This window comes from Lipophrys pholis (assembly GCF_963383615.2).
Source record: "Lipophrys pholis genome assembly, chromosome: 19".
Classification (NCBI taxonomy): domain Eukaryota; kingdom Metazoa; phylum Chordata; class Actinopteri; order Blenniiformes; family Blenniidae; genus Lipophrys; species Lipophrys pholis.
Window position 1 is genome coordinate 12,338,225 of NC_137647.1, and position 14,815 is coordinate 12,353,039.

Consider the following 14,815-nt stretch of genomic DNA (forward strand, 5'->3'; position numbering starts at 1 on the left):
TTTGGCCCTGAATCAAACGCTGAGAGAATAAGGGACAGGGGTCCATAAAAATGGGACAAGTTGTTTTTGTAGAAAAATAGAAGGAATTTCCAGAGGCTGAAAAAATGTCTTTGGCACTTCTGAAAACACAGCATATATAATGAAACTGACACTGAGTATAAAAGGCCAAACTACAAAGCTATAAAGCTTAGTCATAAAAAAAAAAAAAGATCTGATACTCTCGGGGTCACCCACATATGAGTCTTGCCAGTCCAGGGTGAATTTGAGCCTGGACGGGCCCGTACTCCACCATCTCTCCGTCCACAGTGATCATGCCTTGTGGTGAAATGGGCTCCAGCCGCAGGGCCTTCACCTTCTCGTACACCAGGTGGGGGCAGCCACATGCCAAATGTGCGCCCTTCTCCATTGCCAGAAAGAGACGCAGGAGGGCAGGTCGAGAGATTCCTGCTGTTACGTAGAATAAATGAATCAGTCCATCGTCTGCCAGTGCACCAGGGACAGTCCATAAGTCCTCAGCCAGGTGGGACTGGTAAATAGCCAGCACCAAGACAAAGTCCTCTTCCTTAACCACCGTCCAGCTGTCTGGGACCGGCTGGTCCAGTCCTGGAAGCAGAGAGTCTACAGGGGCTCTGGTTTTATGGTCGCTTTGGGTCTCGGGTCTCTTGGTGGTGATTGCGTTGTTGCAGGAGTTGGTAATGGTGTTGTGGTTGGAGTTCGTGCTGTGGCAGTTGAGGTGAGGGCTTTGGATGGGAGTAATGTTGGGGATGAGCCGGCAGGGAAGCGAGGAGCAGAGTGAGGGGTGCTGAGGTGTCGAGGGCGGGTGGTTCACCTTCAAGCTCCCCTTTGGCAGCTTTGGCGCTTCCTTCACGGGAAGGTACGCCAACCTGCCCTGATACACTTTGAGGGTAGCCAGACGCACCAGTGTGCCCATGAGGAAGCGGATAGCGCCCACATGGCGATACTTCTCGCTTTCGATATCGACATCTGCCACGAAGCCCCAGGCCAGTGAGAGGAAGGAGAAGAGGCGCTGTCTTGAAGCCAGGTGGATGGACACCAGGTCCAGTGAGCCAACCAGACCTTTGCACAACATGAAGCCACAGCTCAACAGCAGTTCTTCGTTCCACGCTGGAGGAGACCTGTGAGATTGAAACACAAATTAAAATCAACTGTAATCTATCTTTTAAGTCAAACACATTATGATGGCTTTCCCTAAACTCGAGTCGTCTACAGCTCAGTGCTAACAATCATCGGACACTATCGTAGAGCCTAATAAAATTAGTAAGCAAATGTTTTCACAATCCCAATCAGTGGTAATATAAGTAATACGAATGGGCCTTTTCATAACTAAAGCTTATACACTCACGGGTTAAGACATGATCAAATGAGCTTGGTGAGTTTCAAAATGAGCATGGGAATGTAGGGGAAAAGATCATTAAAGTGACTTCTAATGTTGAATGATTGTTGGTGTCAGACATGCTGGTCCGACTATTTTATAAACTACTGATCGACTTGAATTGTCACCCACAACCATCTCTAGGATTGACAGAGGATAGTCCAAAAAAGAGAACACATCCAGTGAGCAGCAGATCTCTGTGGAAAATGCCTTGTTGATGCCAAAAGTCAGAGGAGAATAGACCATTCAAGATGGTAGAAAGGCAACAGTCAGTGTAATAACCATTCACTATAATCAAGGTATAAAAGACACCAAAAGACCAAGTGCCACACCTTTATGACCACAGTGACAATTAGTTTCTTGCTTCAAAAAGTCTACATAGTCATCAGATTTCAGTCCAAAAGAGCTTCTTTGGAAGCGCTTGAACAGGAGATTCACATCATGGATTTTTCGGCCGACAAATCTATAGCAAATGTGCAATGCTGGCACGGCAATATGGAACAAACTCTCTGAGGAACGATTTCAGCATCGAGTTACATCAACGAACACATTCCTGTTGGTAAAAGCAGGTCCAAGCTGCTCCGAGGAAGGTATACTTATTTTTTATTTGTGGCGTGTGTGTAGAATGAAACTGTTGAATTACAAGTTTACATGTGTCATGTGAATATATATATCTTCTAATAACGTCAAAGAACTCGGGTGAGCCAGTTCATCACAGACGTAGTAAGAGCTATGCTTCCAGCAGCAAGGTGTTGTGAAACAAATCTGATCTTCGGCCGCTCCGACTTACAACTCATAGGACTCAAAGGATCTTCAGACAAACCAATGTCCTGAAGTCCTACTCAACAGCCTTCAGCTCTTGTTTCCTCCTTCGCTCGGAGCAGTTTGTCGCACTTTTTGATGCTCGTAAATGTTTTAGCCTGGCGATGTATCGTCGGGTTTGTTGTTTCATGTTGTGCCAACAACCAGCCAGCAGATGGAGATGATACCTGGGATGTGCCGGTTCAACATGTGCCACAGCTCTGAAGTATAATCACTCATAATGTGAGAGTTTCTAAAGCCTTTACATCATTCCTTTGAGAGAAACCTGAAATGACCTTTGGCTGCACAGCATAACAGTTGCAGTCTCTCATCCCTCCAGAGGAATGATGTGCCCCGTCAGCCGTTGGCATAATTACACCGACAGGAGATAAATTGTCTTTTTAGGCTGAGGAAGGTTCCTCTTTTACAGTGCGAGCTCATGCATTTAAATGACCCAATAATGGACAGACTCACTGTGAGTAGTGGTGGATGGAGGCAGCCAGGGCATTACCAGAGCCACCTGGTAGAATACCCAGAGGGGTTTGGATGGCCTCTTGCCAGTCCTCTCGCTCCATCAGGCCATTTATCACCTTGATGAACAAGTGCAAATATACAAAAAACAAACACACAAATTACACCACACTTGTAAACACATGGTAGAATCCGAGTCTGGCCAACATTTTTTATTGGAAGGAAAGACATTGCAAACCGGGACCCTATAGGTGCCACACCTGAACCATAGACCAGTGCTGATCTGGAGAACAAGCGTAGTAGTACTAATATAAAATCCTTCATCAATGTCTCTGCAGCTACACAACAAGTATAAGGCTCTTTAACGACTGCAGATGTGTTGGTGCGAGAGTTGTAGCACCTGAGCTCTTTTGTGTGTTTGGGAGCAAATTAATTTTTTACAGGGCTATTCTGAGAAGCTCTATGAATAGAAATATGAGCGTGAAGTAGGCCTGCATGATATGTATCGAAGATTTAGTGTCATCGGGATATAACAATTAGCAATATACATATCACAAAGGCTGTCTGAACAGCCTTACGTGTTGTTGACGTTATCATTTACAATATTACTGTTCAATATTAGTCAACAAACCTCTGAAACTCTGTGAGAGGGAACTGCAGACAAGCATGTGATCCAAACAATGGAAAGTAAGCATGGCATGGTTGTATTTGGTTAAAATGGGGTCCAAGAAGTGACAGAGCACTGTTATTTGGAAGTATATTTATTCCAAATCCGATTGCATACTTTGAGCATAGTTTGTGTCCCATGTTTATTGTCAGCTGATATGGCTGACAGCTGCACGGCTGCTATGTGTGTCGCTATGGCAAGCAAACTGTCCGAGTACCTCAAACAGCAGCCCGTCTCCCGACATGATAACCAGGGCATCCCATTTCGACAGGTCCGCCTTCCTCACGACCTCCCGCGCATGGTTCTGGTGCTCTGAGGAGCGTGAGAGACGGCACAGAAACTCTAACACAATCCAGAGCATGTGGCAATGTGTAGAACAAAGTGACAAAATGAAAAACAAGGACAAGGGCAGAGAAAGAGACATGCTCCCTTCATCACCAGCCTCGGGGGTAGGATCAGGGAGATTAAGCAGAAAAGAGATTCAATTTCCCCTTATCAGGCCAGACATATCACATTAGTCCATCCAGCGGCTACTCAACGCTCCAAGGCAGCTTAGCCTGCCTGCAAACATCTGTGACTGACAAATATCTGCATGTGTCCAGTGTGTGTGTGTGTGTGTGTGTTGGTGTGTGAGCGCTGGTTAATGTGCTGCCGGATGAGCGAGCTATTTGTTCAGCCTAGTTTTATTGGCAGCGTCCTTGAGTGGGTCCCTCTGCAGGGGGCCTCAGTGGGCTCATCCCGCCAGCATTAATGTCGACAGTCCTGCCAGCCGAGGCTTCCCAGTGGAGTCACGAGGGCTTGTGTGGAAAGAGGGGGAAAAAGGCAGCCTTTAAAAGAGAGAGAGAGGGGATGGCAGACAAGAAATTAACAAGTTCGGATGCACTGCCATCTTTGCAGGAAGGCTTCTTCGTTTAGTATCGATTGAGGACAAAAGCGGAATTAAAAATAAACAACAACCGTCAACGTGTACCTGCACTCTCTCCTGGGTCTCTCGTTCCCTGCTGTTTGTTTGCTGGGAGGCTGGAGGACTTGATGCAGTGCTGCGTTGACAGACTGAAGCAGAGGGAGTAGCTGCACTGCACAGCTGACTCAGCACTTTGAGTCTGCTTGGGGCTCGTGCTGATGCTCTACCTCAGAGCCACTTCCTTATCGAGGGGGTCACCGCTAAGTACTAACGACAAACGTCAAACTGGACCGGGAGACATTAGCCAGTGATTGCTCACCGAGATGCACTGATCACAGCAAACAAACTCGCATCTTGTCTATTTTCAATAAAACACTACATACACATGTTTTTCCACCCATTTTTTAGCCAATTCTCAAAAAAAGGGGTCTTTGTATCTGCCTCGATCGCCTCCTTCTGAGGTGAACCTGGGTGAAGATTAAACTTTGGTACACTGCATGCTTCATACAGTATGTAAAAGGTACACGCTGACACAAGAAGTGGCTCCACGGGTACTTGTCCTTCCTCAGGCAAAGGCAGTGCGATACAGTCATCAAGGACCCGTGCTCTGGTTAAATGGGCTCTGAGTCACACCTGACTGGCTACTGTATGCCACCACTGAAGTGCCTCGGTGACCCCTGTGCACCCGCCCCCTCATTTCAGTTCTGCTCCGTTCCTCTTTGGGGGCCATGTCTGTGTCGGTAATTACTCTGTCTTTTTTCATCACCTCCCAGCTGCTGACCTTCCTTTTGAGTCCTGCGAGTCTGCACAAAGAGCCTGCACGCACGCTCTCTCCCAAATAAACACACAAACACAGTTTCGCTCTGTTGTGTCCTTGCTGTTTTTAGTTAATCTATCCTGAAACTGTAGAAAAAGGTTCAACTGACACAAGACAGGCCATCTAATTCACACCGACCTTTGTGCTGTTTTAGAAATAGAAAGGAATTAAATGTAAAGATTTGAAGGTAAATACTGCATAACATTGTTTTTCTCGCCCATCCCATGTATTCAGAGAGAGGTCCCTTTCAGTTCAGAGGCTCTGATGACAACGAGCAACTCAACACACTTTAAGGTCACAAAATAGAATCGGCGTCTCGCACAGAAAGTGGAGCAGCTGCGCAACCGAAATGAGGTTTTAATGTGTTTGGTGGAGAGCGCTTGCAGATATGTGTGTGCTTGCTGGTAACATGTGGCTTATGGGTTTGGGGTCACAAAAACAATGCATAATTCCTGCAGAGATTTTAGTTTCGCTCGGATTGTAGTGATGCCAACTTGTGTGTGTGTGTGTGTGTGTGTGTGTGTGTGTGTGTGTGTGTGTGTGTGTGTGTGTGTGTGTGTGTGTGTGTGTGTGTGTGTGTGTGTGTGTGTGTGTGTGTGTGTGTGTGTGTGTGTGTGTGTGTGTGTGTGTGTGTGTGTGTGTGTGTGTGTGTGTGTCAGTGGCAGTATGGCCTAGTTCTTTATCAGATCATCCCATGATGGGTCAAAGGTTTAATCTCCTTTTTTGAAGGTGACCTTGGGAAGAGTACCAGCTAAATACATGTGGAAAACATGTTGATTCTACTGACCTGTGAGGACCAGCGTGTAGGGAACCGAGGCCTCTGTGAGCATGCCCTGAATGTGGCCAGAAAAGAGCTGGAGGGCTTGTCCACGCCCGCTGTGAGGGTTCACCAGCATCATGACCCTGCAGGGTCTACGCACCTCCGTGTACGCCACGCCTGAGACAAATAATAGAGAGAGGAGCATGTGAGTGGGGGTGGAGGCAAGGACAAAACATGAAGAGTCGAGGAATGTATTTCCCTTGGGGTCTGCGTGGCAAAGAAATGCACTATGAGGAAAAAAAAAGAGCATGAAACAGTAAAGTCACCGGCTCGGAGAGCATTCGAGCTGACAACGCTTAATTTTAATGTGACATGCTCCTTTCTTCAAAGAGAGAGGGTGTACAGATGCTTCTCATTCGGAGTCTTACCAATTATTAATAGCAATGTGTGGTGTCTTAACATGCCTGTGGGGAACTCCGCCTGTTGCTTGTGTCTTTCAAGGGAAGTCAAATTAACGGAATGACAAAGACACATCACTCCTGGGATTTGGGTGTGTTCAGGCCTTCTTCGAGTCCACTTTTTAAAGATGGATTCTTGCCTGGTCGCCTGATTTTTAGGCGTTTTCATGACCAAAGCCAACATGCAAAAGTGAGCGATCTTATAGCGTCAGCATCAAAGCCATAAAAAAAGGGGTTACTTTGAAAACATGTCTGCTAAAGGATGAAGTAATCTTGTTTTGTGAGTAACTTTTTACTCACGTTAGTATAAAGTATAAATGTATCTGATTATTTAGGTTTCCTGACTAATTAATCACATATCAACGTTTTGCTTGCGGCTACATCTTCAGCATTGCGGTGACGCTGAAGGCTTATATTGGTAATTCATGCGTATACAAATGGCTCCTTGCATAACCTGGACACAATCACAGCTTTTATTCTGGCTCAGTTTTAAAACATCTGTCTCATCTGTTATAGACGCCGCATTTATTAACTTCACTGAGGGACACCTCTCGTGTAGCAACACGACCGACGTCAATCGATCGCCTCCCACAGGGCAGCAAACGTTCAAGAACTGGTCAAATGATCATAAATTATTATCATTGGACAAATACAATAATTATTTTACACATGGTAAACTTGTTCCACATGCAGCTTTTAACACTGGAATTAAATAATCAGGAGTCGCTGGTTAAAGTCACCGAAAGAGAAACATTGTGGCAGTTAAGACTTCAAATGGCTCTTTACTTGAGACATTATGTAAAAGTTCCTTTAATGAGAACATGTTCAAAATTGACTTGTTTTTCTGTGGTATAACTTCAGCAAAACTTTGGGTTTAAGTTGGTATTAAGTTGTTTAAAACCATCATTTAATAGGTCAATGTATCCCCAGAACTAAAATGAGTCAGATAACTCTGTTCTATGTCATTTAATGACCAATCCCAGGTAACTTTGGTTTGAAAATGAAAGGCAATTTTGAATCGGTGACAGTAACTGATACTTAAAAAATAAACTAGCACATAATATAATAAAAGGAATATGACCTAACATTTTTGTGAATGTAAAATGTATAACACATATTCTACCCAAGCAGCTAGTCTCACACTACAAGCTGAAAATCTCCAAATTAATTTGGCGTATAAAAGAGCCTAATGAGTGTAATGTAATGTAATCATCAGTTAATCTTTTCATTTAAAGGGGCTTTTACCTGACTCTGTTTTTGTTTCAAAATTCCCTTTGGAACTGACCGCTTCATTACGATGTACCAAATACTGTAGCTGCAAAAAAAAAAGAGAAAAAAAAAGATTTCCAGCTTTTAAAGTGAGTTCGGAGAGAAACCTTCCCCTCGGGACGAGCCGCAGATGCTCTTGACCTTTAAAGCATAAAACTCACCAGAGCTCATATCCTATGCAGGAGAATGAACAGAAAAATTCTAGTTTTTGGGGGATGAAAGGCAAAAGTGTCCGTGAGGATCTTTCTCTGTAAATATCAAGCTGACTTTAAATATTAGGCAGGCAAAATTCTACGGAAGCAATAAATTTGATTAACAATTCAAGCGACTGTGTTTCAGTGTTATTTTAAATCTGTAAACTTTTGGGTTGAGGAGGTTTCAAGGGGGAACCGCAGCGGAGAAACGGAAGATGTTTTATTCCTTGCACTTTGAGAGATGAATTGGTATAAAACGGAATAAGTTCACTGCCTATGGATCCCGATGGCTGATAACAATAATATACTGTAAATAAATGCGGATTAGGAGCCAGAGAGACACCATATGTTTTTCTCTCCTGTGGTACAGATGAAGCTGGTTTGTCTCGTGACGATGGGATGCAGCAGAGGCAGGAATCCCTCAGAGAAAAAGATTTGGACTCACCGGGAAGAGCGAGGTGAGCGAGTTAAAACACACAGGCACGTGCCAAACTCTGCCACCATTCATTCATCCCCGCAGGGTCGCCATTGTGTTTCACTTGTATCCAGCACAATGTGCCTTTCAGACACAGAGTCCTCTCTACACTTCCAGAATACAGTGGAAAGCAGCCTTTGATGCTCAAACAGCTTTCAAATCAGGTTTTGCTCTCAAGTGTGCTTGGCTGAGTAACATCCCCTGAATACACCCAAAGAGACACCTCTGAAAAGATCAGATATAAAGATCAAATCCTCGTTTAAAAAAGTATGTGGGCCTTTCTGTGAGCCCACTGGCTGAGAGCTTAGTTTATTTCCTGAAGGCACCGGCAGCAGACGGAGCGGACCTGGAGGATAAAGTCATTATTTTCCCATCTTGAAGTGGTTTTCACCTTGAATTCAGCCTTGAAACACCTCCAGAAGATCAGCCTGTACACTCTCAACAACTGTGTGCTGCTCATGCCCCTTTCAGCTACAATGCTCAATTGCAACATAGAAAATATATCTTATTAATTCAGAAAAAAGAGAGCAACTTTTTTTGGTTTATTTCTGGTGAGAATATTAAACAAAAACTAATTCATACTCTCATACTACTGAAATGAGATGTCTTTTAAGGGAATCATGATTAACTGGAATAGATTGATGAGTCGGGGAGAAACTCCCTATAGATGTTATCTAAACGAGAAGCTTCATCTTTGTTGAAATGATTCTTCTTGACGACACATAAACTGCCTCTGGAAAGTGTCTTTATTTTATATGGTGTCACATTTAAGGAGCACACATTTGTGGGATGAGCAGTAGAGTTGAATTTTCTCTGCTAATGTCACACATTACTGTGAAAAAACAGAACATAGTATCACAAATAAACAGGAGAACTATTATTACTACTACTTAGACTAGAGGCAAGCATGTAGATGTGTGGATAATTGAATGGCAACCAATCAAATATTTGTAGAGTTATTTTAGTCTGGACAAACATTGCGGACCAGCCAGCTGATTAAGACTTCCATGCAGTTATATGCAGCGGTGTGGCTGGATTCAGGGCCACTGTTTAATGTGTTTCACTTATCTGAGTTTACAAAGGTTGCATTAGATGCAGTAAATAATTGATCAATATTGTCAAGGTATGAATGTTAATGGGATGCTAATTATGTACAGCGAGTTGCCATATTACTGGGTTCACTGAGCTAAAACAAACAGTCCAATAAAACAGCTGCCATGGGTGTGCTGTCAAAAGTCCCTTCTGACTGTGTTCTCTGTGTTTTCACCTCCTCGCTCTCTTTTCCGGAGTCCTGCTGTCCCGCCCTCCTGCCCTCCCCTCTGAGCTCATTACAGCTTCCCACCTCAGTCAAGCTCACCTCGGTCTCATTACCACTTACTGCTCCACTTCAGCGTCACTTGACTGTGCTCTTTGTCTGGTTTAGTTTCCCACCTTTACATGAAGTTTTCCGGCTCTGTCCCCCCGGATGCCCATTTGGTACCTTTGGATCACGCGCCTTTCTGTCGCTGACTTCCACATGCCAGTTGCTCTGTAATGACCTTCCCTTCTGAAGTGACTGTGAGATATTCCTCACAGTTTACCCTCAGTTATATTAATGGGACTAAATTTCAAAGCTATTTCATATTATAACGCCACCCCATAACAACCTCAAACTGAATCCTCTGTACAATTATGAAAAAGAAAAACATCTCTTTCAGTCGAGTGCATGCATGTCCTGCCTTCACCCATCACCTGGGATCAGCTTGTGTGCCAAACAACCCTGAATATTATAAATCATTAAAAGATGAGTGGATGATTGGATTCCGTGTGCTTCAATTAAAAAGAACAACAACCGGTCAATAATTTATATATAATGAGAAAAAGATGTTTTGTTGCAAGTTGTTAAAAATTAAGCAGTGAAAACTTTTTTAAATATCTTCAATGTCAGACGTGTCAGCTGTTTCAAGTGAATTAATTCAGTCATTGCCATGAATATCTGGGCTGTGTAAATGCTCCTATCTTCATTTAACCATATGACACAGACATAGCCTAAATGGTGAATTGATTACTGAAGGATACTGAGCATATTTTACATGATCGGTTATATTCACACACTAATGGTGGTAGCTCAGACTTGCAGGGTGCCATATGTGATCTATAGAAACATTTAAATATATGATGTTAATTTGTTTGAGCTGTGACATGAATTCTTCCACATAACAGTCCTCTTTCTCTCACTCCTGATTTATACCAGCTGTGACTAGAGCAAGTTTCTCCCTGTTTTCGATCACATGTATGCCAGCATGTTGTCACCAGCAGCATTTAAAAACAAGAGCAATTTGGTGACTGTTATTTTTCGGTCAGTTTTCTTTTAGTTCAGGGCTTTTGTCTGCTTTTGACAATTGAACTGTCCAACACTTTTTTATATTGCACGGTATTTGTGATTTCATTGCAAATTAATTGCACTTTTCCGTACATATTTAAAATTCTGTCATTTTGAATTTGCAGAGCATGAATGCACAGTCCAGGAAAACATAACTTATTGCAGTTGAGTCCGTCTTTTACAATATATATATATATATTTATTGCAGGATATGCAAGATGGTCGACCTTCCCTCAGAGCGACTAGAGCTTCAGGAAAATTTGATGAAGGTGAGATGAGGTATTAAACCTCCAACATACGGATGCGAAGACCACCAGTTCTACCAAGATAGCCACAGCCCACGATTTTCCACATCCCTGCTGCTAAAAAGGACTCCTTCCTGCACATCTCCCCTGTCTGTATGAATGCAGAGCCTGTTTGTGAGATGGGAGGAGGCAGAATATGAGTTTGTATGCGAGAACTGTCTCAGATGTGGAGTCAGATACCTGCGGGTGCATCCTGCCCATCACACTGCCGAGCAAACTTTCAGCTGCAGTGTGTGTATTTCACAGTTACAAGTGGGTGAACCACACACACACACACACACACACACACACACACACACACACACACACACACACACACACACACACACACACACACACACACACACACACACACACACACACACACACACACACACACACACACACACACACACACACAGGCAGTGAGGCGACAGGCAGACTGGATATGACAACGTGTCAGTGATAACAAGTACTGAACTGACAGAGAAGAGTTCCCACCTCATTGCCACAAGTGTATCACTATGCAGAAAATATCTGAACAGAGATGCAACGTTTGTTCAAACGTGAAGCCATTGAAGGAGGCTCCGGGAGGAGAGACAAATATGTGGGCTGTTTAGTAAAAATGCTCTCATTCAGGAGCAGCTGGCTCTATATTCAGACTGCAGACACCCGTCTGCAAACAAGCTGAAATTCCGAGGGCGGGTGAGTGTTTTGCAGGAGAGGAGAGAGGAGCAGGTCCAGGGAGCACAGACACGCCACCGTCTGCAGAGGCAGATCAGACGGGGGTTGCGGCGGGGAGCGGTGTGCTGACAGGCCATCACAGCCGTGTGTCACAGAGCAGGAGACGAAAAGCCCCGCGGGGACCGAGATGCCGGCTGGGGTGAAAGGTCGCCTGGTGACTCATTGTGGCTCTTGACTCGTTTTTCCGAGGAAGACACGACGGTTTCGGCAGAACCCCCGAGGGAGATCGCACACTGACAGACACACCTGACCCCAAGGCTGCCGGGAAAAAAAAAAGTGTTTTTTTCAGGGAGTTGAACATACTACAGCTCTTCCCCTCCTTTCCCTCTTCTTTTGCACCCCGACTTGTTACCCTGGCACAGTTGGTGTGAAGATTGCGCTCACACTTGCACTGGAATATCTTATTTGCACATTTTAAAGATGCACTTGCTGAGACACAGACCCGGAATTTAGAAAATTCCCCACAGAGCTTTTGTGGCATGTCAGTCCCCCCCAAAAATCTAAATATTTGAAATCTATGATGTAGAAAAGTCCAAATGTTAAAAATGCAAAAAGCTTTTTGCTATATACTGATAATGCGGAAGACAGATATGGATAGTTGCGTAGTAAAAAGGGAAAAAGGGGGAGGACAGTCTTAGGGAATGTCAAATCAAGTAACCATCCACTCATTCCTTTGCGTGCAATCCTACTGTGCATCTTCTAAGCAGCAGGGCCGCATCACAGTGTGTGCGCTTCATAATTTACAGCTCATTCATTCCAATGAAGCTGAACTGAGAGTAGTAGTGATTTGACAGACTTCAACAACGAAGCAAAACTAGTCGTTACAACCATCACTGTAACACACGCCTTTAATGACCAGTCTCTTCATTCGCTTCGGTGAAAAGTGCGTCACCATGATAGCGCTCCACCTAAATACCAATCTTGTGCCGCAACTGCACTTTTAATCCAACCTTTCCATCTGCAATCCCAGATGAGATGACATGCAATTAACTTAGGCGGTAAATACAATATGAGGGATTAGTGACACTGACTTTCATACACCCTCTATGACAAGGCAATCCTGCATCTATTAGCACAGTATAACTCATTTAGAGCACATAATATATTATGTTAAATACTGTATTATTGGATAGCCTGGATCTGGGATGCTAAAACAAGCTCATAAATTAATGATGCGATCACATCATCACTGAGACGCTGGGTTCAAAAGAAGCAAAGAGGCAGGGAAAAAAAAATGAACTGGAATGAGAAACTCTTTGGATGAACTGGTTCATTAGTATGTGTGATTGAAAGGCTCCCAGGCTGGAAGCTCTTTGATGAGTCCAGTAGGAGGACAGCGATACGGGGCCGCCCTGCAACCTCTCAGGTTACCATCTGCCTGCCCGCCTGGCAGTACAGACCTCGAACTCAAACCCCCGCTGGCTGCAGAGTGCAGAGCGAGGCTGGATGCTGCTCATCACACAGTGTCCGGTCTCTGTTTGCAGTGTGCACCTGGAGGCGGCTGCCAGCACGTCCACCTCATTCCTCATCCGGCATCGTCCATCTTTGGAAACCAGCATTCCAAATTGGTCACTGCCAAGTCAAATATCCGCTCCTTCTTTGAATGGATCAGCCAGGAGCGCATGTCTGCTTTTCTTTTTCTTTTTTTCTTTTTTTTAATTTTAAACAACTGGATTTGTCTTTGTGAAGGAAAGGATATTATCTGACCCGACAGAGAGGGCACTGAGTGTGTGCACCCTACTGGAAGAGCATCATTACGTTAAAGCCAGAATGCCTTTGTTTCCCTGTTGGCATATATCACCACTTTGTTACAAATGAGTGATAGTGATAATTAACGGCCAGAACACTTCTCATATTGTATTCATGTTAATTACCCTGTCATTGCATTCCAGGATGGAGCACAGGGAAACTAATGAGATTGGAAGACAAAAGATCTTGAGGACAGTCTGCATTTTAAACAGAGCGAGACATGATGAGACCTAATTAGATGAGGCTGCTGCAAAGCAGGATGAAAAAAAACAGACATTGTTTTGATGTGATTTCTTTCCCCCCCCCCACACATCAACAATAAACTCTCCATGGGAATCTCCTGAGCAGAAATAATGAAGCAAGGCTACACTCTGACAGAGGATAAGTCGAAATATCTGAAGACTTAAGAGATCATTTTCAGGTGTGTGTGTGTGTGTGTGTGTGTGTGTGTGTGTGTGTGTGTGTGTGTGTGTGTGTTTAGGAACCATCACCCACATAGGCTGTGAGCGTAAGGCAACAGGCAGCAGGCTCACCTTCCAGGGCAGGTAGAGCAGGTTACTGACAGCCGCTGGAATGTGTGTCCATATGGACAAACCTGTTTATTTTTTTTTTATTTTTTTGCAGAAACTAAAGCTTCCACTGTGATCATTTACAGGTTGATCCTGTTTCATCAACGCAGAAACTCTCTTCATTCCACCAGAGTTTCTAAGTGCGTCTGAGGTGCGCCTCTAAGTAGCCAAACGGCACCGTAGTGTAAAACATGTTATCATCTGCATGGTCGACTTTCTTTTTCTTTTTTCTTTTTCTTTTTTTTAATGCAAAGGCCTGATCGTGTTATATAAAGTTTAGATGACCCGTACGCGGCACTCACCGTCTCTCCGGGGCGCCTGCAGCATGGAGGCATCCCTGATGGCGCGAGCCCACCTCTCAGCCTCCTGGAGGTTGGCGAGCGGGTCCTGGACCAGCGCGACCCGAAAGCACTGCTCTACTCTCTGCCGGGTCAGCCCGGCGCTCATCCAGCGCCTCTTGAACGGGTAGAAATAGGCGGTGAAGTACGCGCCGACGTCTGTGCTGTCCGGCCCTCGGTGCGCGCGGCAGCCGACGCAGTCCGTCAAGTTAAAAACCACCTTGGTCCGGCCGGGTGAGGAGCTGATCCTCTGGATGGTCAGGGCGCCCTCCGTCAGGCTCACCGAGTACCGGACGCTGTCGTTGAGTGTGTCGGTGAACTCCCCGTACAGCACGCCCACGAACCCGTTCCGCTGGCGGGATGGGTCCGGACCGGAGGCGCCTTTCTCCATCCCGGACGGAGAGTCGGACGCGTCCCGGAGGCCGGTGTGTGGATGGCGGTGCGGTGCAGACTCTGAGCACCAGCAGCCTGCTGTGGGACCTTTAAGCGTAATAACGGCAGCTTCCCCGGTTCAGAGTCTCTCCCTAGTGACTGGAAGCGGAATGGCAGTGATGGAGAGG

The 14,815-nt window shown here is 44.9% G+C and overlaps 1 protein-coding gene across 1 annotated transcript; it reads right to left on the reverse strand.

Annotated features, from left to right (window-relative positions):
- Positions 1–226: 226 nt before the first annotated feature.
- Positions 227–14,646, reverse strand: LOC308124257 (sphingosine kinase 1-like; the record flags this gene model as incomplete). Its single annotated transcript, XM_080487180.1, has 5 exons — positions 227–1,136; positions 2,669–2,784; positions 3,550–3,644; positions 5,841–5,990; positions 14,220–14,646. 5 exons carry the CDS (start codon positions 14,644–14,646, stop codon positions 227–229), a joined length of 1,698 nt encoding a protein of 565 aa, XP_080343306.1.
- Positions 14,647–14,815: the final 169 nt, after the last annotated feature.